A 24,319-nucleotide genomic window follows, 5' to 3' on the forward strand; every position below is an offset into this window, starting at 1 on the left:
TCCTGCCACATTTCTTGCCTCTCCTGGAGGAATTCTGAGCTCTTTGAAGCCAGCAGGAGAACATTGCTGACCTTCCATGGCTTGCTGTGATGTGGTCCCTGACAAAGGCTCAAGAAGTTGCAAATAAAGCTGATCCCAATCCTTGGTCACTCACCTCACAACTCTCCATCAGGAACACAATTACTGAAAATTTGGAGCTCCCACTGGGTTCACATCCATTATAAACCTGTGGAGATGCCATCACTGGCAAAGGGCAGAGAACCACAAAAGGAAAAATAGCTGTTGTATGAAAAGACCCAGAAGAACTTGAAATATCCCATTGCTTGAGCAATAAGAGCCAAATCTCAGCACATGTTGGTCCGAGGAATGTGTCAAAGCTGGACATCACCAAGTGAAAGTCTGGCCCAGAGATGTTCCTCCACATCTTCAAGAAGCTGTGTCAGTCCAAAGGCCATGACAGATAAGAAATGCCACCAGGAATGCTCAGAGAGATATCATTCCTTGCTGCTGCCTGGTGTTTTCCTGGCTCAGATGCAACATCTCTGGTGGCACAGGCCCTCCTAAAGATAAGGACAATGCCAAACACTGGGTACATCCAAAGGCTGAGGGAATACCATCTCTTCCATTATTTTCCCAATATCCACGCCGATATTGTTGGTGATGTTCCCCTGCTCCATTTGAAACTAATAAAGGCACTGGATGTTTTTGAATGTGCTCCTTGGTTTCTCCACTGCCAACAGAGATCAGAGAGCCCCTGCTCAGAGTTCACACAAACCTGATGGAGCCAGCAAGACCTGGAGCTCAGTCCTTATCCCAGGGCTGTAAGCACTGAATCCCTTCTTCTAGCCACTCATCACCCTTCCCTGAAAAGCTCTTTTTTTGTTGTCCCCACAACAGTCAAGTTGTCTCACACACACACACACACCTCCCACCAAACCCAACACAGAACCTATACATGTGAAGCAGTGGAGCAGTCAACATTCCACAAGAATCCCATCCTCACCATCTCTAACTCCTCACATAATTGCCTGAAAAAACCCTTTCAAAATGAAAGAAAAAAAAAAAAGGAAGAAAAAGGTAAGGCAAAATTAAGCTAACAAAGAAAGTGGTGGAGCTTTAGGTTTTCTTTTATAAAAGACAAATTGTTTATTGATTCAGTCCTTCCACTTGCAACCTCTTTGGTAACAGTCATAACACTTCCAGACTGGGAGAACGCAGTGGAAAGGCCCAGTTCTGACCTCTCACCAATTTCAGAGCTCAGCAAGCCCCGACGTGCCTTAGTGAGAGGCCAAAAGCAGGTTTCAAAGCATGGCCAAGGACCTGGCCTCGAGGGACAACCCAAACCAGCCTCCCTACCGTGACTCGTCGTGCTTGCTGGCAGCCCAGAGAGCACCCTCAGGCAGGAGATGGCTCGGGATGGGGATGTCTGACTGGGAGCTGTGCCCTGGGAGGTGGCTTTGATGAACCTCTTGGGACCTCCTGGACAATGGTCAACGGGATCATCAACAAAGCAAGACTCGCCCGTTCCTGTGGTGGACAATGACTCACCTCAGTTGGCCCCACGGGGATGGACTAATCCAACCATCTCAGCCTCCCCCTCCTCACACCATCCCAAAGAGAGTAACTGCTGTACTTGGAGTTAAAGATAAACATATATTGATTACACATGGTCATTAAAAAAAAAAAGTAATAATAATAATAATAATAATAATACATTTCCTAGAACATTACTTAAGATGCTTCTGAAAAGCATCCAAGCTTCCCCTCCCCTCCCCGCCTTCCCTTAATCTATACAGAATAAAGTGCTTCGTTTAGTTTGTTCACACTTGTAGAGCCACCAATACACTCTTAACTTGGCATGTTTGGGCAACCGATACTGAATGCCATAAAATAATAGAGCCAAACACCAGGCATGAGAAACTAGTTTTGAGGCAAGTGCTTGGGGTTTCATTCATTTCCTTCAAGTTCCATGCTACAGAGGTTGTTCTTATTCCTATTTTTTTCCTTTTTTTTTCTCCTTTTTTTTTTAAAGTCATTATTTTCTTCCTTTGTAAGTCCGACCCAACTCCCGTCGTGGTTCCGTGTCTCTAGGCAGGGCTGCGTGTGGGGAAGCTCTCACCGTCCATGTGAACGAAGGGCGTCTGTCCGTCTGTCCTTCCCTCCTGACTTCGGGCAAACCAAGAGTCACCTCAGAGGAGTTGTCTAGCAGCGGATGCTCGTCTCTATTGCACTGTCACAGCCATTCCCACCCGTCCATCCATCCGTCCATCCATCCGTCACCTTCCCACCGCGCCGGGGTTATGGCTGTGGTCCGAAGGGCCAGCTGTGCCTCATGGATATGTGAGGCAAACTGGTCTGTGCTACCAGGCTCCTGGGATATAGAAACCAAAAATGACCCTCCCCACGTGACTCCCTCCCTCCCCCAAGTTCAAATGAAGGGTGGAGGGGAGGGAAATAAAAATTCCAGCCCAGACAGGTCTGGGGTTTAGGGGAGAGCTGTCAGCTGAACGTTGCGTTGCGGCGTATTCAGGAACTGCGCAATGGAAATCAAGCCCCTCTCCACCCTCGCGGTCTGTCAAAGAAGGGATGTGAGAGATTAAGGTGCAAGAGTTAAAAAAAAAAAAAAAAAGTTTTAAAACCAAATGTAAAATAAAAGATAAAAAGCTTGAAAACAACAGACCCGACTCTCCTGCCCTGTCTAACCCCAAGGGGTGCAGAAGGGCTGGCAAGGCTGGATCCAGGAGGGACGAGGCACTGCGGGAGCAACTCGTCCGAGCTCTTAGTATGCGAACAAAAACAGACATGAAGACACACCGGGGCTGAGTCAGGGTGTAGACAAAAGGGCTCAGAGGCCTTGTAGGACTCCTGGGAACTACCCAGGCCTTGGAGAGGGGAGGGAGCAGCAGGGATCTGGTTCTCCAAAGTGCTGTGTGCATGGTCACATCTCGACGTCTCCAAGTGGCTCTACGAGCAGGCTCTCGAAGGGGATCGGACGCGGCTGGGATCAGTCACTGGGCTTTCTGCTGGGCTTCCAGCCTCAAGGAAGTGCTCTCATCTCACAGAGATGTCCAAGGTGGGCAGGTCCTCACTGGGAGAGGATGAACCAGGACAGGAACAGGCAAAGCCACCTCCAGGTGAGTGGAATAAGGGAGCACGTGTTGGCGTGGGTGTTTACATGGGGGAAGTCAGTCAGCTGATGGGCTCCATCACAGAAGACCATAAAAGCAAGGTGAGCCCTCTTCAGGGCACAGCATTCCCACCCGGTCTCAAGGCTCAGCATGAGGGGAAAGAAGCACAAGGAAGCCCAAGGGGATGGGATCTGGGAGGCAGCAGAGGAGGAGACAGCATGGACCACTCCAACACCTCCACGGCTATCACTAAATGCTTCTCTAAAGCAATCATCTTCCAGTATGGGTCATGGTCCCTTCAGACAGCCAATGGCCCCAAGAGCTCCCATCCCTCATGGGTGTGTGTTGGAGAAGGCTTTGCACCATCCCAACGAGCCCCAGGGTTATGGAGGAGGACAGCAGAGAAGCCTTTGGAACCCACCTGAGAAGGTCGATATGGCGAGGCAGTGCTGCCATGGCAAACTCCTTTTGCTCGGAGAAGATGGAGATGGGGTGAGCTCACTGGTACTGAGAGAGGTGCTGGGGATCCACAGGATCCCAGCCAACACGAGGATGAAAAGGAATTTGTGGCTCCAAAATGCTAACATCAGTCAGCTTTCCCAAGATGCCAGGCCTGGGGTACACCACTTAGCAGGAGGTGGCACCAAGCACCTCAAAGTGCACTCAGAACAGTAGATGCTCCCCTGTCCTGTCTCCTGTCCCTGTCAGGCTCCTGCATGTCCCCAGGCAGCAAAGCCCCTGAGCATGTGGCTGAATCCTCCCATCTCTGCAGGGACAGCCTTGACACTGCCCAAGAGATTTGCTAGTTTGGTCCAGGAGACAAAGCACCAAGACTTTTCACAGAGCCAGACGTGGCTCCCTGTCCCCAGCACTCTGCTGTCTCCCAGCAAAGGAGAAAAGGCTCCTGCAGCCCACTCAGTGACCTCTTTCCTCCTTGCCTACCAACAGCTGCTCACCACCTCCTCCATGACCTGCCCCATGTCCCTAGGTGACCTCAACACCAGCTTGGAGCATCAGCTGCAACACCTTCACCTCCTGCCAGCACCTCTCTGCCCATGCTGGGTGCTCTCTGACTCCAAAGGGGACATTGCCCCAGGCAGGGAGACCCCACAGCCATGGTCAGGACAATGCATGACAGCAAAGCCTTCCTCTTCTCCTCCTCCTCAGCATGAAGCCAGCCACATTATTTATAAGTGAAACCAAAGACTAGCTCGACTTCAACAAGCACTAAGCAACACCACAGGGCATCACCAGAACAACCACAGCCCTCACTGGTCCCCTCTGTTCCCCCCAAACCAGGGCAGGGCAATGGATGCCAGCACCACAAGGAGAGGTGAAGCTTGGGAGCTCAACACAGGCAAAAAACTGGGAATTGGAGCATCACCACCAGGCTGAACACGGTCTTGCTTTACCTTTGAACCTTGCAATGAGACCAACCTGGGGCTTACCCATCCCTCAGGGGGTTATTCGGATTGTTAAGGCACTATTCTGGGCCGATTCTGCCGAGAAACAGAAGCGTCCTGCTCCTCTGCCCCAGGCTACCCTCCTGCCAGTCCCAAAGCTATCTAAGCTCTCCCAGGAGCAGCTCCCCAACTCCAGAGTATCCCCAGGAGCCCAGCTCCTGCTGGGATCAGCAGAAAGGGCACACCAGAACCCAGCTCCCTTAGGGCACCCCAAAACTGACCTGACAGCGAGCTGCAGATGCCCCGAGATGCAATGTGGGTGTTTGTGCTTTTGCCTGTGGAGGAGGAAAACCTGCTGTAGGCAAGGAAGACATGCTGAGGGCTGCTAATGAGAGCGTGCTAATGGCTTTCCAATGGGGACATCTGCTAGCTCGCCACGGGCCACAGGGCTGGCAGCCATGGGCTCCTCTGTGGTGCCCAACTGCCAACCCCACAGGTGAGGAGCCTGGATTGAAAGACCAGCTTTACAGTACAGGGATTCAAGCACCACTAACTAGAATTCGGCTTAGAAGTATCGATGCACCGGCCAGCAAGCTCAAGCCTGGATATCCTGCTCCTCCCAGCCCCACCAGCATCCCAGCAGGAAGATGAAGCTGGCGTGTGGGAAGATGAAATGGAGAGTGACACCTTTTACCTACACCCTCACGGACGGACAGCGGTTTCCCCCAACACCCATGCTCCTCAGGGGGAACTTCCTCCTGCTCCCCCTCTCTGCGGAGAATGACAGGTGACAAAAAGGAATAAAAACCCAAAACAACCCCAAAACGAGGAGGAAGGGGGCAGAGAGCAAGCAAAGCCTTGGCTCCCCGGGGGGAAGGCGTTCCCGAAGGGCAGAGCAGTCCGTGCAGGCGCGTGGCCGGGGCGGGGGGCACCTAATTGTTGTTTGAATTTATCCTCCCCGCGGGAAACAGGGGAGGGGGTGGCGGTAGGTGAGGAGGAGGAGGGAGGGTCTGTGGAAGAGGATGGAGCAGCGGCAGGGGCAGGGGGGAGACGCCGGGGCCGGGGGGCAGCGGAGCCGGGCTGGTGGCGGGTTGGGGGACGGCCGTGTCCGAAGCCAAGGGGTTGCTGACGCGGAAACATTTCTCCTTGTGGGCTTTGAGCATGTTGGAGAAGCGGAAGCGCTGGCCACAGACATCGCAGGGATAGGGCTTCTCCCCGGTGTGGGTCCGGCGGTGCCGCTTCATGTTGGGGCGGCTGGTGAAGCTCTTCCCACAGATCTCACAGATGTAGGGCTTCTCGCCTGAGGACGGGAGAGGAGAGATGCTGGTGAGGCTGTGTGCCAGAGACTGGAAGGGTTTGGTATTTTGAGACATTTTGGGGTGCGTGTGTGTGGGGGAAGGGCAGGTTGGGATTCGCCATGGTGAGGCAGTGAATGGCCCTACACGCCAGCCCTAGAGCCTGTATCCCAGCCCTAGAGCCTGTATCCCAGCCCCACAGGGTCTGCCAATCATGGCACACCAGAGGCAGTGCTCCACTCTCCCATAACTCTCCCAGCTCCTGAGTGGCCAAATGACCACAAGTCCCACCTGGGAGAATTGCCCATGAAACCCAAGGGGTATTTAAGGCTGAACACCAGGCCGTCATGTTCATCCAGACCCTATCTTTGTTTTGGAAGTTCTGTCTGAACACCACTGGAACCCAGGGGTTGGTAGCTATATGTGTGCTCTTCTATATATTTTCTGTCTTTCTCTCTTAATCCCCTTTCCTCAGAATTTTTTGAGTAATTTAACATCGAGCATTCAATATTTGCTGTTGAATTCCATTTGAGTTGAAAGGGCCAGGTTAGTACTGTGAGAAGTGTTTCATGTTGATTGAATGCTGTACAAAACTTTTACCAAAGTTCCCTGATTTTCCTGAAGTTTGCCAGCAAACCTTTGTGTTTTTTTCACCTCTTGTGAAGACCTTGTTGGTATTTTTCCTGTGCATCCAACTCAGAGATTGTGAACCATTGTAAACCCATTCAGAAATCTTGCTGAGAGAGCTGACTGGGGCCTTACACTGTACCTGTGTCCCCCAAAACCCCACCCTGCCACCCACCCCAAGATGCTAACCCCATCCCACTGCCCTTCCCACAGGAGAGCCTGACTGCAGGGATTTGTGGCCAGGCCAGGGGTGTCTCACCCGTGTGTGTCTTCATGTGCTCATCAAAGTACTGCTTCATGTTGAAGTCCTTGCCACACCACTGGCACATGAACTGCTTGTGGCCGATGTGGATGCTCATGTGGGAGCGCAGCTGGTATTTGTACTGGAAGCGCTCGTTGCAGTTCTGTGGGGGTGAAGAGTTGCTGATGAGCACCCAAAATATCCCTGCATTCCTCTCAAATCAGCAGCAGCGAAGAAATCCCATTTCCCCCCCCCCCCCCCCGCCAAAAAACAACCCAAATAAATGCATTTCGGGAGGTGCCCAGCTAGGTTTGCAGGCTGGATGGGATTGGGGTGGGATGCAAAGTCCAGGCATTGGAGGACAGATCCTGGCATTGGACAAATTTCATCATAGGGTTGGTGAGACCCTCAAACCAGGAGGGGATGCAAAGTTTGGAAAAGTGTGGGACCATCCCTACAGCTGCACTGGCACAGAGCACGGTGGAAGCCCCAAGAAGTGGAAGTTCTTTCCCCAAATCAGCATTTTTGCCCTCATTTGAGAGCGTGAGGGGTAGGGGGACAGCCAGGACCTTACCTCACATTTGAAAGGCTTTTCCCCAGAGTGCTGCAGAGAGTGGACCTTGAGGGACATGCTGCGCTTGAAGGACTTGCCGCAGGTCTCGCAGGTGAAGGGCATGTCCTTGGTGTGTGCTGGTGGGGACAGGGACAGGGTCAGGAGCCTCACACACCTCCAGAACCCACCTCCCCACATCCCAGCTGTGCCTCCCAACGCCAGTGCCCACCCCCAGCACACCCAAAGCATCTCTGGAAGATATATGGCAGCAACATTTCAAGCACTTCCCTTCCAAACCCCCATTTTTTTAATCTCTTTGGTGGCTCCAAGGCCTGGGGACCTGACCAGCTTTTAAAAACCCAGTAGTGGTCTTCTTTTACACTGGTTACCCTTCAAACCTTCCTCTGATCACTTCTGATCAGTAAAATAAATGGGATTTCCCAGCACCACATCCAAACCCAGCACTGAGCAGACATTTTTTCAGCATTGAATATCAGGCCAAATTTCAAGATGGTGATATGAGAAAGCTCACCCAAGAGTAAGCCCAGCCCTGAATATCCAACATGACAGCGACAGAAAACACCTTTCATTACCAAATTAATGGATAAATGTAATATAAATATAGAAATAAATAAAAATAAATATAAATAAATTAAATAAAATAAGATAAAAATATAAATAAATACACAATTACATGGATAAATGGTTAACAGCCCCAACAAGATCCCCCATGGCACCAGTGCCTCCCACACTCACCAACCATGTGTTTGCGCACGTGGGCCATGGTGTAGAACTTCTTCTCGCAGATCTCGCAGGAGAACTTCTTCTCTGCATAGCCATGGACAATCTTGTTGTGCTCGTGGAGAGACCAGAGCTTCTTGAAGCCCTTCCCACACGTCACACACTGCAAGGAGACAGGAGGTGGTCAGGGGAGCAGGGGAACCAGCTTCATCCGTGGAAGGGGAACATCACTGTGAAAGCTACAGCTGATATCACAAATCATAACAACCAGCAAGTCTGACACAGACTGGGTCACTTCAAAACCTCCAAAATTTAAGTTTCTATCCATGGGATGAGCAAGGGACAATGACCTTCCAGGGAAGGATGTGGCATCTCCATCAGTGGATGTATCAGGACTTGCATAAGCAGCAGCTCATGCATCAAGGCCCTGTTCCCAAGTGGGAATTTTATTCCTAATTGAAGATGTTACATAAGATAATCCCAACCCTCTGTGCATTGGAAGGTTGCAAAAAATACAAAAAGAAAGGAGAATCCCAAGCCAGGGTAGCACAACTTTGGTCCTCAGCAGATATTATGGATACTTCACCACTAAACTGGTTTTTTAAATGTATCTATTATTCCATGATATCCAAATGGACCAAAATGGACCCAAAACATCAGTTCATCAGCACAAGTAGAACAACATGACATGCAAAGTCTTCCACAACAAATTATGGCAGAGAATCACTTCAGCTCCAGCAAGTTCAGTGTTTCTCTGGAAGTTCCCAGGAAAAGCTCCAGTTTCTGTGTGAGACCAGTTCAGTGCTCAGGGAAACACAGGGGAGAGATGTCCACAAAGGAAACCACCACCAGGAGCCAAGGGTCAACTCCTTCCCCTTTATCTTTCCATGACTCCCATTCCTCTTGGTCAAGAGGGATCAAACCATCCCTTCTCTCCTTGCAGATTTGTTGAGAAAATAATTCATGCCTTGAAGGCATCTTGCAGCAATGTGGCTGAGCTGTACTGGTGAACCCAGGGAGGAATTCCTCCACTGTTCCTCCTTCCCAGAGTAACAGATCCTCCTTGATGGGCTTCAACCAAATTTTGCTGGGACACCGTGGGAAATATACCATTATGCTGTGAAGTCATAGTATTTTTCCATATATATTTATATTTAGGTGCCCCAAAGGAAAAATTAGGGTTGCAGAGCCATTCCCAACCCACTCCCATCATCTTCATCTTGTCATGCTCAAATGTCAACATGAGTAGTCCTCTGAGTCCCACTGTTCCCAAGTATGTATTTCCATGGATCAGAACAGCTTTATCTCTGTTTCCAGGGATATTTCAGGGCAAATTCAGGACTAGAGCCTGATATCAAAGACACATCAATATCCATTTTCTCCATTTAAAATGAAAGAGGCTGCAGGGGAATTTGAAAATGAAAGGTAGAGGGAAAGCAGCAGAGGTAGGAAAACCCCCAGGGCTGGGACCAAACACCCTGGAGGGCTGAGCTCTGTGTCCTCAGTTACTGCTGAAAATCATCACTCATAAATGTGGAAGTAACATCCAGATGAGGGGGAAAAATGAGGATATAAATTCTTGCACGTTAAAAAGAAAACCATACTGAAGCTGGCCAGAAAAAGAGTTTGAGGGACAACTCAGTAAAGCAAAGGACGAATCACTTTTCAGGTGATGGAGGAGGCAGGATGCACATTATGGAGATGGGGAATCATCACAGGGAGTGAGATGATGCTTAAAACCTAAAGCTTTATGGATGAAATTTGGGGACAAAACAGGGAAAGAAAGCAGTAGACCCAACTGGGATAAGATGGATGGTCCCTCCATGGATCTAATTAAAACCCAAGAAATAAAAACTGTCTGTTATAGATACAGAGCTGAAAAAAATTCCTTTTCCATCCAGACAAAATTCCATGGTATATTGATAAAGTTATTCAACATTATCAGAGCACGTGGAGTAAATTTGGCTATTTGTAAAATTAAAAATGCTCAGTTAAGTGGGAAACAATGATCCCTTTTTCCACAGAAGGAGGTCACTGCATGGGCAGCTGTGGTTCATCCTATTCTAAAATGGTCTGGAAAAGGGATAAAAAAGAGGGGGAAAACAAAAAAAAAGCAATGAGGTGACAGCCCCATGTTGTCCACCTGGAAAGCAGATGAAGCTGAAGAAACTTTCTGGAAAATACTCCTTTTTAACTACCCAGATTTCATGTTAGATCATTAAACAGCCACACCATGCAGGTATTGGAGTTGCACTCATCAATTCTGGGAAAAAGCATCCAAAAACAGCAACAAGAAGATGCACCAAAGGGTCAGTGCAGGCAGTGGCTGCTTCACCTGTGAGCCAAGACTGTTCAGCCTCTGTGTTCCCTGCTTGCCAAATCTCCCTCATTCCCTATTTTATTTGGGAAAATAAATAAAAATTTGGGAAATTTTTTGGGATTTAATTTTTTTTGAAATTAAATTTGGGAAAATATTTGCCATTGGCAAAGGGCTCCAGTAGCACTTGGGTTGTGTTACCTTCATCCAGGAGAGCTGTGAGATAATTTAAAATCTGGTCACTGGTGGGAAGGCTGATGGGAGAAGCTCTCCAGAAATTGCTATATTTTTAATTATTAGCAGCAGCATCCTGTAAAACAGCTCATCAGGAATTATGAGATGGGAATTTGGAGGGATCTTCAGGATCACACATGTCTGCTGCTCTGGTTGGGTGCCTCCCTATCCCCCCAAAACTGCACTGATTTAAGAGTTCATTTGCCAATACAAGATCTCATTAGCACAGGGGAAGGACACACCAAGCCCGAGCCATGCATGGATGTCAAACGCACTCAGAAATTTGCTAATACACACAAAAAACCCCACAAAAGAGAGATTAAAACCATTTTAACTCCTGTCAGCAAATCTTCAAATTAAGCTAAAGTGGGTTCAGCCTGGGTGGGAATGGCTGGAGTGTGTTTCCATCAGGGGCTCGCAATGTTTTATCCAGATTAACTGAATAAATTAAAAAGAAAAATTACCCTGTAAAAATTAACTCTGTGTTTCCACTCAGCCAGCCAAGGGGAAGCCACAGCCCTGCTGGGACAAATTCTCTGGTCCCAGGCCACTGTGGGACCCTCCTGAGCCTGAAAACAAGTAATGGGTGAAGGAAGGTTCCCTCCCATCTGCCATGTGCCGACTGCAACATCAGTATTATCTGAACACGAGCCCACCCCATGGTGTAGCTGGGTGAGGTGACCTTCATGCTGTTTGGGATGTCCCATCATGGTGGGATGCTCCTCCTCTGGTGAGATGTCCCCACCTCGATGGGACATCCATTCCTGGTGGGATGTTCCACACCTTGCTGGGCTCTTTCCTCCTTTTTGGGACATCCATCCCTCATGGGATGCTCCACCCCTGGGTAAGATATTTCCCTGTTGGTGGGACATCCATCCCTAGAGGGATGCTCCACACCTTGCTGGGTTCTTTTTCCCTTGGAGGGACATCCATCCCTCATGGGATGCTCCACCCCTGGGTGATATTTCCCCCTTGGTGGGATGCTCACCCTGCTGGGATCCATGGATGGATGGGGGAGCTCACCTGGATGTTCTTCTCGCAGTCGGTCTGGTGGTGCAGCAGGAGCTCACTCTCCAGCAGGAAGCGCTTCCCGCACTTGTCGCAGATCTGCATCCGGCTGTGCGTGACGTTCATGTGCTTCTCCAGGTACCAGCGGTTGTTGAAGATCCGAGGACACTTCTTGCATGGATAATGCTGCTTCTCCTCCAGCTTCACCTTCTGGCCCAAGCCATCTTGTTCCTTCTTTCTCTTCCTCCCCCTCTGGCCTTCTTCTTCCTCCTCCTCCTCCTCTTCCACCTTGGCCATCTCCTGGGACCGGGTTGCCATGGCAGGTTTGGTGGCTTTGGATGCCCGGCTGCCCCGGCGGGGCTGCCCACCCTTCTCCCTTTTCATCTCTGAGGCATCTTCATCATCATCGTCATCGTCCTCTTCTTCCGTCGTCTCCTCCAGCTCTTCCTCCTCGCTGCGCTCCTCCTCCTCCTCCTCCCCCACCTCTGCATCCTCTTCCTCCTCCTCCTCCTCCTCCCCTTCCTCATTCTCCTCCTCCCCATCCTCCTCCGTGTCTCGCCCATCCCCGTCCGGCCGCCCCATCACGGCTGCCTCGCTGGCAGCCGCCTTGCCCTCCGTGCCCTTGGAGACGTTGAGGGTCTGGTTGTTGAGGTTCACCTCCACGATGATCTGCTCCCGGTTGTAGGATCCCTGGCTGTCCAGGTCCTCCTCGGACTCCTCACCCTCCATCTTGCAGACAGCACCAGGACCTCCATCCTTCTCCTCCTTGTAGTACTGCTTGGCCGGGCCTGGGGGGAGCGTCCCGCTGCCCGTCCCGTCCTCCACCCGCACCGAGAAGGGGTCGTTGCCCTCCCGGGCATAGATTTTGGGGTGGGGGGCGTCCACCTCCTGCTTGATCTCACAGTAGTAGGGCGGGGGTCCTGCGCAGCCCTCGGCGGGCAGGGCCATGTCGGTGGCCAGGCTGAGCGAGCGCGTGTCCAGCAGGTCCTGGCAGGAGGACGCGATGTTGTTCATCTGCAGCACGGCGGCCGCGTTCAGCACATCCTGCACATTGCAGGAGTTGACCAGCAGCTTGGAGGTGTAGATGAAGTTGAGGATCTGCTGGAGGCCCTGCGAGGTGAGGGCCTCCAGGGACAGCTCCACGCGCTGCAGCTGCTTGTTCTGGGTGAAGAGGGAGTGGAAGAACTGGCTGTAGGCTGCCAGGACCCCCTTGTGCGCTGGGAAGATGCTCTTGTGCTGCACCAGCACGATGTCCACGTCGCACAGGTCCGGCTGAAAGAGGCGCTGCTCGTTCAGTCTGTCCATCAAACACGTGAAGTGGAGGGCTACATCCTCCACCAGGGAGTACTCAGCCGAAGGGTAGTCAGTCGTTTTTTCGACTATCAGCTGTGGGGAGGAAGGAAATAAAATCATTCAGAGCTCTTTTTCCCCCCAAAAAACACCCTCCTGGCCATGCCAGCCATCCCTGGCCATGCATTCCCAAGTCAGAGATGCCACCTGAGAAGCTCCATCATGAACCCCAGCTTGGAGATACCAACCAAGAAGTTCCATCACCAGCCCCAGCTTGGAGATACCAACCATGAAGTTCCACCAGCAGCCACAGCTTGGAGATACCAACCAAACATTCCACCAGAAGCCCCAGCCTGGAGATATCAACCAAGAAGCTCCACCACCAGCCTCAGCTTGGAGATACCAACCAAGAAGCTCCATCACCAGCCCCAGCTTGGAGATACCAACCAAAACACTCCACCAGCAGACCCCAGCTTGGAGATACCAACCAAAACATTCCACCACCAGCCCCAGCCTGGAGATGTCAACCAAAATGCTCCACCACCAACCTCAGCCTTGGAAGGCCAAGAAGCTCCACCACCAACTTGAGTCCAGGAGACTCAGCTGAGGAGGAGAGAAGAGCAGGTCACAAGCACCCAATGTTATCCCTTCAAGATGGGCAGGAGGCACCAAGGCCAGCAAAGAGGTCCAAAGCCAGGCTCAGGTGCCCAGACTCACTCAGAGATGTCACACAGGAGAGGTGATGCCTTGACCTCCTGAACCAGATGGAGATCCAGGTGGATATTTGCCCCAAGCAGGAAGCCAATTTTAGGCACCTGCTGAGATTTAACCCCCTAAATAAAAGGAAATTAGGATTTTATAGCTCCCTGCTCCTACAGATAATTACATAAACCCAATATCCTCTGATCTCTCTGAATTACGCCGCGTGCTCTCGCTCACGACAGCAGCTCACTCGCAGCTGGATTCATGGGGATGATTTATGCACTTTTTAATGCTCATTTTCCATTGCCTGGGGAAAGGCACTACCTGGAAAAATTCACATTAGGGAGCAGCACCCCCAGGCTGGGAAATGCTGTGAGTACCAACCCTCCCCAGGCTGAGTTTGCTGGGTATTTAATCCAACTCCCACGCATTTCACATGGTGCAGACCATCCCTGGATGTTCATCCCCTCACCTGGTCAGATCTGAGGCCCAGGATGAGTCTGCCTGCTACATCCCAAATCCAAGGGATATCCCACACCCTAAATCCTGTGTCCTGTATTAAAAGAAGGTCCCTTTCCCTTTGCTTCTCTTGCTGAACACCAAAATCCTGCATGGAGACACATCCAGACCCTCTTTCCTGAGGATGTGACCAAGTGGCAGAGAAGGAGGATTCAACCTGCCAGGTTTATCCTGCATCTCCTGCTCCAAAAAGAGTCCTCCAGTTCCCATTTTTTTCTGGGACAAACGGCAGCTCTCAATCAACACACGAATTCCAGCAAGACAAGTTCTGTTTGTCTTTTTCTCTTTTTTTTTTTTCCTTCCTGGTGAGCCAAAAGCAAAAGCACACACAGACAAAAATGTTTAAATAATAAAAAAGGGTGTTTTCTTCCCTGTTTTCCCAACAAGCAAAAAAACCTCTTCCCCCTTCCTGCCAAATTTTTTTCATTTTCATTGGATTTCTGCTCCACAACCAACCTGTCCAGCCAATTGGGATGTCAGTTTTGCACAGTCCTGATAGCCCTGGAGAGCCCCAGCAAGTGCTGGCACCCAGGGAAAAACATGGAAAAACCAGTTCTGCTCCAAATTCTTGGCTCTGGAGCCTGGACTGGGGCAAAGAGGTAGGAAAAGGGTTGGGTGTCTATATATTTCAATATTTTATATACTTTAAAATATTTTATATACGTTATTTCCAATATTTTATACATCTGTGCTTACATATAGTTAAACAACTTACATATAAAAATAGAAAAATATATAAATACGCAAACATTCTTTATATATGCATTTGTTACAAAATGCTGCATTCCAGCTGGAACATCCATCCACCCCCCCATTTTCTGAGCCTTGCGACTGCCAAGAACATTTTGATGAGATCTTGGATGGTTCAGCCCCCCCAAGACACGTAGAAAATAAATAACGATATCATAAATATATTAAAAAAACGAAGAGACAGCAGGAATTCAGCAGTTTGCCGTTTGCCAGCTTCCCTTCTGCAAAAAAACCCCTAAATTCAGGTTTTTCCTCAGAGGATCCATCTCACACCATTCCCCCCACACAGGACACCCCAAGCTCGGCACAGCGGCAGAGAAATGGGTGCGAAACAGACAAAAACGGGTCTGTCGGGTGGCATCGCCCAGGCTGGAAAACAAAAGCTGGCTTTTTTCCCCCTGCGGATCGCGTTTTTTTGGCAGAAGGGGCTGATCCCTCACCCAGCGCCGCTCCTTGCCAGGCGGCTCTAATCAGTCCCAGCAGCGGCGAGGACAATGCGTGTCTTGGCCGCGTCCCGCCGGTGACTTCAGCCCGGGCTTGTCAGCGGGAGCCTTTTGCTCTTTATTGCTCTCAGATGCTTTTCGTGAGCTCGCCCGGAGCCAGAGCCCCGGCCGAGACAAGAGGCGCCTGCCGGGGTGAGATCCCCAGAAAGACCCCAACTTGCCCCAAAATGCCCCTGCGGCAGCTGCTGTCCCTGCAGCTCTGCTGGAGCGGAGCAGCCTGACTAATGGGGATTAATGGGAGGGTTAAAGCCAGTGCGCTTCCTCTGGGAACACGCACATATTTGAAATAGAGATCTCTTTTGATATTAAAAAAATATTTATATTAAAAATGCATATTAAAAAAAAAAAGTGTCAAGAGTTTTGCTCTTTTCCACCATCACCAACCTGACCCTCTGGCTGTGTTTAGCACCAGGAGTAGCTCAAATAAACACAGGAAAAGGTCGCCCACCGCATCCCCATCCCCATCCCCATCCCCATCCCCATCCCCATCCCCATCCCCATCCCCATCCCCATCCCCATCCCCATCCCCATCCCCATCCCGGACTTGAAGAGCTCACTGGATGCACCAAACCAGGGTGAACCCTAAAACTGCAGGCCCCCACCACACCACACCTCTGAGCAAGGCTTTGGCACCATCAGCACAGAAAAACACCCCTAAAATTATTAGAAAGCAGCGTGGCCATTAATTCCCCACCCCGAGGGGCTGGCGGCGCCTCCAGCCAGCCCTCCCCGCCCCGACGCTGCCCTCCGGCTCTATTTTAAGGGTTTTTTCACGTGATGCTGCCAAAATCCCATCCCAAAACAGCTGCTGGGGCAGGAGGGCGGCCAGAGGATGGGGAGGATGCTCGGGGAGAGGGATGGGGGTTGGATGAACCCTGACGGCGGGGGATGCAGGGAAAGGATAAAAGTGACTCAGGAATGGTGGTGGAAGGAGATGCTGATGCTCGCTGGACCACATCAGCCTCTCTCCAGCAAAGCCGCTGGAAATCCCAAAATAAGAGTGAAGTCCAAGCTATGTTTCCACCCACATCCCCCTGCGTGCCTCAGATTCCCTAAACAACCCCGGATCACCTGCCCTGAAAGGTATTTGCTGCCGGATTTAAATCAGTGCACTAGGATAAAATGCTATTTCTCCTAGCAGCTATGGAGAACCAGATCCTTAAATGTTCCTGCAGCTCTAAACTTCCCCAGAGGAACAGTAGGTTGGGCCACTCTGGATATATTTAAGTACTCAAATCCTCGGTCCCCCAGAAGACCATCTCTGACCTTCACCAGCCTCTTATTTATTTAATTAATTAATTATTCATTTCTCTCACACTCATCACCAGAGCACCGAGGACCATGAGTAATTCTTTCCTGTATAAGCACAAGGACAGTAGGTTTTGGGGCATAAAATTCATATTTAGGTGGTGAAAAGACCAGCTGTCTGTAAACCACTTTCCATTCAGCACAAAACTTGGGGTTTTCACCCTCAAGATGTGCAAGAAAAAAAAAAAGCAAGCTGCTTTTCTGCATCATTTCCAACTGCCAAAGCATTCATAGCTGACCTTCAGTATTAAATTGCATTAAGGAAAAGTGCATTAATAAGGAGCTAAATACAATGTCAGCACTCGCTCCTCAAAAAAAGAAGTCCCCCATGTCCTCTTCTCAATTTGGACATTGCTGCACTTCAGGGCAGGGAGAGCTGGGCTGAAACGACTTAATGTCAAAACTTGACTTTTGCTAGAGAAAGAAATAATACTAAACCCCCATTTTTACCGTTCAGATGACACAAAGGGGCATCATTACAAATCCCAAACTCACGCTTTCGGTTTTAATCCTCGGCCTCCTGCAACTTCCCTCTGCCTTTCAGACCCTTGGATGAAACCTCCAGCCTTTTCTCCCCAGTTTTGAGGCTTTTAGAAGCTTTTTTTTTAAAGATGATGTGACACTCATGTCTTCCCACGACTCCCCAAACCAAGACACCCCAGAACGAGCAGCACTGCCCGGACCGTGCACATCCCACCGCCAAACCACCCAAATTCTGGATCACGGCCACGCCTGGAAACCTGGCAGAGGGATAAACCACATCCCAAAGCGCTCGCCCTTCGCCTGTCGCCTACCTGCACCGCTCTGCCGTCCCTCCCTCCCCGGGGAGCTCTCCGTGGGTGCTTTCGGCACGGGACCGCGCTGGGGGTGGGGATTGCTCGCTCCTCCGCGGGTGTTTTTATTTAATTAGGAGAGGGTTGTCCGGAAAAACAAGCAGGAAGGGAAAACAATAGCCCGGCCACAGCCCCGCCTGGCGAGGCGCCGGCCCCGAGCACCCACCGCCGGCATCCTGCCCGCCGCGATGTGCGGGACGCTCCGCGGGGCTCCGGGACCGTGGCGACGGTGGTGACACCACCTGGAGCGGGGATTTCTCCCTGTGCGGTGTCCGAAAGGCTTGAGGGTGCCCAGAGGAGAGCCTTGTGCAGCTACAGAGAGCAGGCGAGGGGAAGGGGCTCGGCGATGCTCCCGGAGCCTGTCCGATCCCGGGGTGTTGGACACCCCAAAAAACACCTCCCAGCCGCTTCACAAGTGAAGAAGAGCATTAGCCCAGCTGTGGGACAGCCAGGTACTTCCCAGGCTTTTTTTTTTTTTTTTTCCCCTCCCTTTTGGTTGTTCCTAATTTTTTTAATGATACCCAGCGTTTGCAGGCTTTGGCTCAAAGACACTTTTCCCAGGAGCAGCCTGGGGAGTTGGTGGCAACACCAGACCCGCCAGGACTGTCCTCAGTGCAAGGGAACAGTGACAAATCTTTCCCCCATCCCTGCCTCCCTGCAGCCAAAGGACACTTTTGAAAATGCAGGAAAGGTTAATTTGCAGGTTTTTTGGAAGCACCATGGGTGCCAGCAGTGGGAGGAGCAGGGGGGTGAGGTGGGATGAGCAACACGAGGGGAGCAGGAACTGGCTTCCCAATGCACAGCCCACAGAGGGTTAATGGCTTGGTGCTTTTTTATCTCATATTTTAAATTTTTTTAAACCCTACCAGCTGCTCTGGGTGCTTTTCTCCTTTCTTTCTTACCCAGATCTGCAAAGCCCCAGTGACACTTCCAAGGATGATTGGACAGATCAACCCTGCCGTCACCCCCATCCCCAAACCAGCCCAGGGAGGTGATGCTGCTCCTGGGGGATGCCACCACTGCGATGGCATCGAGGACACTGTCCCTCTGTTCCAGCGGGGTGACAGTGAGGGCAGTGCCAAGCCCTGGAGTCCATCCCAACACGTGGGAAATCGAGCTCTATCCCCTGCACAAGCACAGCCTCTGAGGCTTCAGCAACGCCGCGTTATTTTCATCCCAGGACAAATCCCAATCCCTCAGCAGAGCAGAGGCACTGAAGCTGAGCTGGATGCATCCACCTGCCTGTCCCTGTCCCCTCAGTCAGGGCCAAAAGAGGTGCAGCTCAGCCAGACCCAAGAAGTGAAAAAGCCCTGCAGGTAATTCCAGAGCTCCACAAAGCCAGGTCTGGGGTTAAATCCTGAAGGGATGCTGATGGATTTCAGCAGAGCTGGCATCGCCCTGGCAAATGCTGAGGGCAGACAGGACAGCCAAGCCATGGGGTCCCTGCCAGTGCCTGGCACAGCCAGTGACACCTAGCTGATGGAGATGTCCCTGAGCCACCACGCTGGGAACAGGCAGCAGGATGGGATGGGATGGGATGGGATGGGATGGGATGGGATGGGATGGGATGGGATGGGATGGGATGGGATGGGATGCTGCCCTCCATCCGCGGGATGCAGGATCACCCGCAGAGTCACTGCCGGGGTGGAAGAGCCTGGGGGCACACGCATGCAAAGCCACTGTCCCCCTCCCTCCCCTGCCCGAGAAAAACAAGCACAGGGAAGATTGAGGGAGGAAACGAGGACAAAACCCAAGGCTGACCTCCCCAGCCGGGCTGTCAGCCAAGCGGCTGCGCCAGGGGCCAGCTCCGGACCGCTGCCCAGCCTGGAGCGCCGCGCGAGGTTGGGGAGGAGAAACACCCCCCAGAGACCCCATGGATGTCCCCACTGTCACTGAGGGATGCAGCAGGGCAGGCAGTGCCTCCCCATGGCTCATAGAACCCTCTCCAGGAACCCCAAATTCAGTGCCAGGAGCAGGCATGGGTGCAGAGGGGCAGCCACCACATCACCTGAGCAGAGCCTGAAGGCATTGTAACCCCAAACCAGCCCCAGCTGCATGTGCAACGGCTGGGAAAGGGAGGAGACACCCAGAAACAAGGTGGGTGGATGGAGGGATGGATGGATGGAGGGATGGAGCCTCTCCCAAGCACTGCTGAACGAGGTTTTCATCAGAGGGCAGCATGCCCTGCCTGGCACCACAGTGCCATCCCTGTGGAACCCACCACGACCTTCCAGCTGGGTCAGCAGCCTGATGGGATACAACACCTCCAAGGTTTGCTCCACACCCACCTCCCAATAAACCCTAAAACCACAGCATTTCCTAACCCAACCCCAGACCACAAAATTGCCACAGAGGTCCGAGGTTGAATCTATCCCAACGTCCTGGGGAGGACTCTCCACCCCAGAGCATTCTCTCCAAACCCTGGCTCTGATCCCAGCAATGGTGCCCATCTCCAGTTCCATCCTAAACCCAGCCTTGGCCAAGGCTTTTTGGGAAGCACCAGCCATGCTCCTCTAATCCAGCCATGGAATGGTTTGGGTTGGTTGGGACCCTAAAGTTTCTCTTGTTCCAACTCTCCTGCCACAGGCCATCTTCCATTAGATACAGAATTTGGATGCACCAAGTCCTTCCTGCCCAACATTTTTAACATTTTTATGAACATGCACTATTTTTATCCGTATTTTTATCACGTTTTTGCCAGCAAATTCAGCAGCTTGGGGAGCAGGGCTTTAACTCAGACAGGGTGTCAGCAGCCCTGGCTCCAGGCAAAAGATATAATCATAAAAATAATAATAATAATAAAAAAAAGACAGTTTATTGTAATTAAGCCCTCTACCCATCACATCTGTGCCACCTTGGCCAGACTTTCCCCATATCCAAAGGCATCCCAGTTTTCATCATCAGGAGAGGTGGATGAGCACTGAGCTGGCTGGAGAGGGGACAGCAGCCCTAAAGGACACAGAGACATCCTCAGGTGTCCCCATGCAGGAAACCCAACGGGGCCATCCCTGCCCTGCACAAACCACTCCAACAACACAACACATTTTTGTAAAAAAAAGGAAAAATGAGAGGCAGGAGGCACAGCACCTGACCCTGAGCTCATCCTCCTCACCAATGTCCATTCCTGCAGTTTTACAGGGACACCTGGGATGGCAGGGGACACGTGGGATGCAAACCACCAGGAGGATCTAGATATCCCCAGTTTTGGGGCCAGGCAAATGTGGCAGCAAATTAAAAACTTCATCCCTTGCTCTTCCTGGAGAGTCACTTTGTCACGGCCATCACCAGGTCCCCATCCATAAAGGTTTAAATGCAGCAGTGTGGGAGAGCCCTCAGTTTTCTCCTCCAGCTGGAGCACGGAGGGAGGACGGGAAAATCAGCAATTCCCCCAAAACCTTCAAAGACCCTCTGATGTTTTGACACATTCAGTTCATCTGCAAAAGGTTTTTTTTCCCCCCTCCTCCTATTTCTCCTCCAGCAGAAAAACCTGCATCTTAAAAATAACCAATATTTAATCAACTCGCTGGCAACCGACCTCCCTGTTCTCCCTGCCTTTTCCAAAGGATCCCTCTCCAAAGGCGGCAGAGGGTTATTTTTGTGGACGGGGTGACAATGTCTCAGAGCTCCAGACACCAGACAGGAGCACAGGGCCGTTTATCTCGCCTGCTGATAACCGAACGCTCCGTTAATTCCTGCCGGGGAGAACAAAGCTCCGCCGTCATTCCAAGCCCAGGTGGCAAAGGGGACCCTCGGGCCACCCTGGGAAAAACCCCTGGAGCTGTGCTGAGCACAGCCAGCATCCTCCGGGAAACTCTGCCCCCGGAGCCACAACGTTTGCACCCTGCAAGATTTCACCACAGATCCGGGAAGAAGGAAAAAAAAAAATTAAAAAATAATAAATCCCTTAGTGTCTTTCCGAGGAGGAATTTTGCTTTGTAAAGCAAATCTTCCCCTGGTTCTTGCCGAGGCAGGGTGTGGAAGGAAGGCTGAATTCCCAACTTTTCCCGTCTCCCTGGCGGGGCTGCTTGCTCTGGGTGTCTCCATCTCCACCTCGGGGCATCCAACACTCCCCAAAACACCCCGGGGTGTCCCCCGGTCCCTCAGCATCTCCTCCGGGAAGGGACACAGGGGCGGTTTCGGCAGTGATTTCACGCCAGGAGGAATTTCACAGGCCGAGCGTGACTGCCCAGCGTGAACCCAAACCCAATCCCGACCAGTTTAACCCCAAAATCGCAGCCGGGGGGTGCTGAGCTCCATCCCACCACCGTTCCCTTGTTTTTCCAAGCTTGCACTTTCTCCCCCTTCCCAAAAATCCGCTCGCACGCTTCCCGGGGCGTTAGGATGGGCAGGGAGCCAGCGCTGGGGCAACCACAAGCCCGCACTTTTGGGGATGGGGAGGCACCGAGGAACCGAGCAGCGATCCCGCGGTCACCGCGCATCCCTGGGGATTTCCCGAGCATCCTCCCTGCCCTCTGCAACTCCAGCCAACCCCCCCAAAACTCCGCCGGCCCGCAAAATAGGTCACCGCTGCAGGCGAGAGCCCCAGCTCCGGCGGTGGTGTTATTATTATTATTATCGTTATTTTTTAAGAGCGTGGCTGGAAAAATCCCTTTCCCGACGGGAGAGGGGTGGGATGCTGAGCCAGGAGCAGCCTGGCTCCGCCGGGGTGGTGGGGAGAGCCCGAGACCCCCCAAAACCCCCCGGGAAAAGGGGGCCCAGGCCGGGAACAGGCATGGCGGGGAGGGGGGGCAGGAATTGGCAAAAGGATGGAGTCATCCGGGGAATGGGAATGGGAATGGCCGAGGAAGAGACATCTCGTGCGCCCCCCCCCCCCCCAGCGAATCCTCCGGCCTGGGGGCTCCAAAAGTGTGTGTGTCACCCCAAATCCTGCCGGCCACCCCCGAGCTGGGCTGGGGGGGTAAGGGAGGGTCAGACCCCTCCTCACACCCCTTCCGCACCCCCATCCCCCCCCAGGCACCCCAAAGGTGGGGGGGGAGCGATTTTAATGCCATTTCCACCCAAACGCAGCCCATTTTCCCCTGGCAGGAGGGAGGAAGCCATGCAGCCCCCCCAGCAGAACATCAGCAGCCCCAAACCCGGCCGGGCTGCCCTTTTTTTACCCCCCAAAAAAAAACCCACCCGACCCCCCCCAGGCGCGGATGCAGCATCGCCCATGCAGCCTCCCCCTCCCGCATCCACCTCCGCCGCGATTTTGGGCAAGTTTGGAGGCCTTTGGCAAGTCGGCAAAGCCCCGGCAGCGAGAGGAAGCCACGGAGGAAGGAAGGGGAAGGGAGAGGGGAAAATAAAAGCGAGGAGAAAAGGGAGAAGGGGGGGAGTTGAGGCTCTACCATTTTGATGCAAAGGTCTCCGCGCTGAGGAGTCCCGGTCCTCCTCCGCTGGCCTGGGGTTTGTGCTCTCCATGAAAAAAACAAGGAATTGGTGGGTTGGGTGGGTTGCTGGTTTGGTGGCTTTTTTTTTTTCCCCTATTTTTTTTTTTTTTTCTTTTGGCTGCCTTATTTCTGCTTTTTTTTTTTTTTTTTTGCCTTTTGGAGGAGGGTGGGAAGGGGGGGGGAGGAAATCACCGCGCCAGCGCTGTTTGCATCCCCGTCCCTCTTTTCCTTATATTCTTCTCTTTAAAAAAAATTTCCTCTCCCCTCTTTTTGCTCTTTTTTTTTTTCCTTTTTTTTTTTCTTTTTTTTTTTTTTTGTTTTGTTTTCCTCTCCTCCTCCTCCTCCTCCTCCTCCTCTTCACCTCATCCTGCCCATCGCCATGTTCGCCCCTTTTGGGAAGCCGGAGGAATGCGGAGCGGCGGCGGCTCCGGCTGCCAAGAGCCCCGGGGCCGCTGATTGGAGCCTCCGCATCAGCTGGGGCCGCGGCTGCCCCTTTAAAGCGACAGCAGCCACCGCCAGCCCCGCGGGGACAGCTCCTGTGCCCTGTCCCCGCACCCTAATCTTGGTGTCACAGCCATCCCTGCAGAGCAGCATCCGCCCGGAGCATCCCTGCATCCCGGCGCGGCGGGGAAACTGAGGCACGCACAGCCCCCTGCCCGACCTCAGCGCAGCCCGAGGGTTTGGGGGTGGGAAAGATCGGTTTGGGGTGGCGTGGAATGAGGTTGGTTTGTTTAAAAATGGGATTTTTGGGGTGTTCCCGCGCTGTTTGGAGGAAATGGGGATCCCCACCTGGATGTGTTTAAGGTACATTTAGTTATTGGGATCATCCTCTGGATCCCCCTGGGGAAGGAAACTGAGGCACACACAGCCCTTTTACCCCCAAACCTAATAAAAAGTCCCCAAGATTTTTGGGGGTAATAAAAACCCAGTTTGGGGTAATAAAAAACCCAATTTGGGGTAATAAAACCCCAGTTTGGCGTGTCATGGAATGAGGTTGATTTATTTAAAAATGGGATTTCTGGAGTGTTCTCACACTGTTTGGAGGAAACAGGGATCCCCACCTGGATGTGTTTAAGGCACGTTTGGTTATTGGGAGATCACAGTCGTGTGGGGAAACTGAGGCACACAACTCCTCACCCCTTCCCTAAACCCCCAAAAAAGATCCCAAGACTTTTTGGGGCATAAACCCTCAGTTTAGGGTGTTGTGGAATAAGGCTGATTTATTTAAAAATGGGATTTTTGGAGTGTTCTCCCACTCTTTGGAGGAAACAAGGATCCCCCACTGGATGGGTTTAAGGCATGTTTGGTTATTGGGATCATCCTCTGGATCCTGCTATAGCAGGGGAAACTGAGGCACACACACAGCCATTTACCCCCCAACGTAATAAAATATCCCCAAGACTTTTTGGGGTCATGAAACCCCAATTTGGGGCATCATGGAATAAGGCTGATTTATTTAAAAAAGGGATTTTGGGGT

General features: G+C 51.9%; 1 protein-coding gene across 1 annotated transcript; it reads right to left on the bottom strand.

Annotated features, from left to right (window-relative positions):
- Positions 1 to 1,121: 1,121 nt before the first annotated feature.
- ZBTB47 (zinc finger and BTB domain containing 47) lies at positions 1,122 to 23,297 on the bottom strand. Its single transcript, XM_085050121.1, has 6 exons — positions 22,801 to 23,297; positions 11,563 to 12,933; positions 8,004 to 8,151; positions 7,269 to 7,384; positions 6,713 to 6,857; positions 1,122 to 5,831 (listed from the first exon to the last, which is right to left on the bottom strand). Exons 1-6 carry the CDS (start codon positions 22,801 to 22,803, stop codon positions 5,464 to 5,466), a joined length of 2,151 nt encoding a protein of 716 aa, XP_084906247.1. The 5' UTR covers positions 22,804 to 23,297; the 3' UTR covers positions 1,122 to 5,463.
- Between the last annotated feature and the right edge of the window lie 1,022 nt (positions 23,298 to 24,319).

The sequence above is a fragment of the Lichenostomus cassidix genome, chromosome 2 (assembly GCF_008360975.1).
Source record: "Lichenostomus cassidix isolate B80296 chromosome 2, HeHo_3.0, whole genome shotgun sequence".
Classification (NCBI taxonomy): Eukaryota; Metazoa; Chordata; class Aves; order Passeriformes; family Meliphagidae; genus Lichenostomus; species Lichenostomus cassidix.

Coding starts and splice junctions, on each gene's coding strand:
- ZBTB47 (XM_085050121.1), bottom strand. Junction 7,385..8,003: donor CGTGCGCAAACACATGGTTG/GTGAGTGTGGGA, acceptor TGTCCCCACCAG/CACACACCAAGGACATGCCC. Junction 6,858..7,268: donor AAAAGCCTTTCAAATGTGAG/GTAAGGTCCTGG, acceptor TCACCCCCACAG/AACTGCAACGAGCGCTTCCA.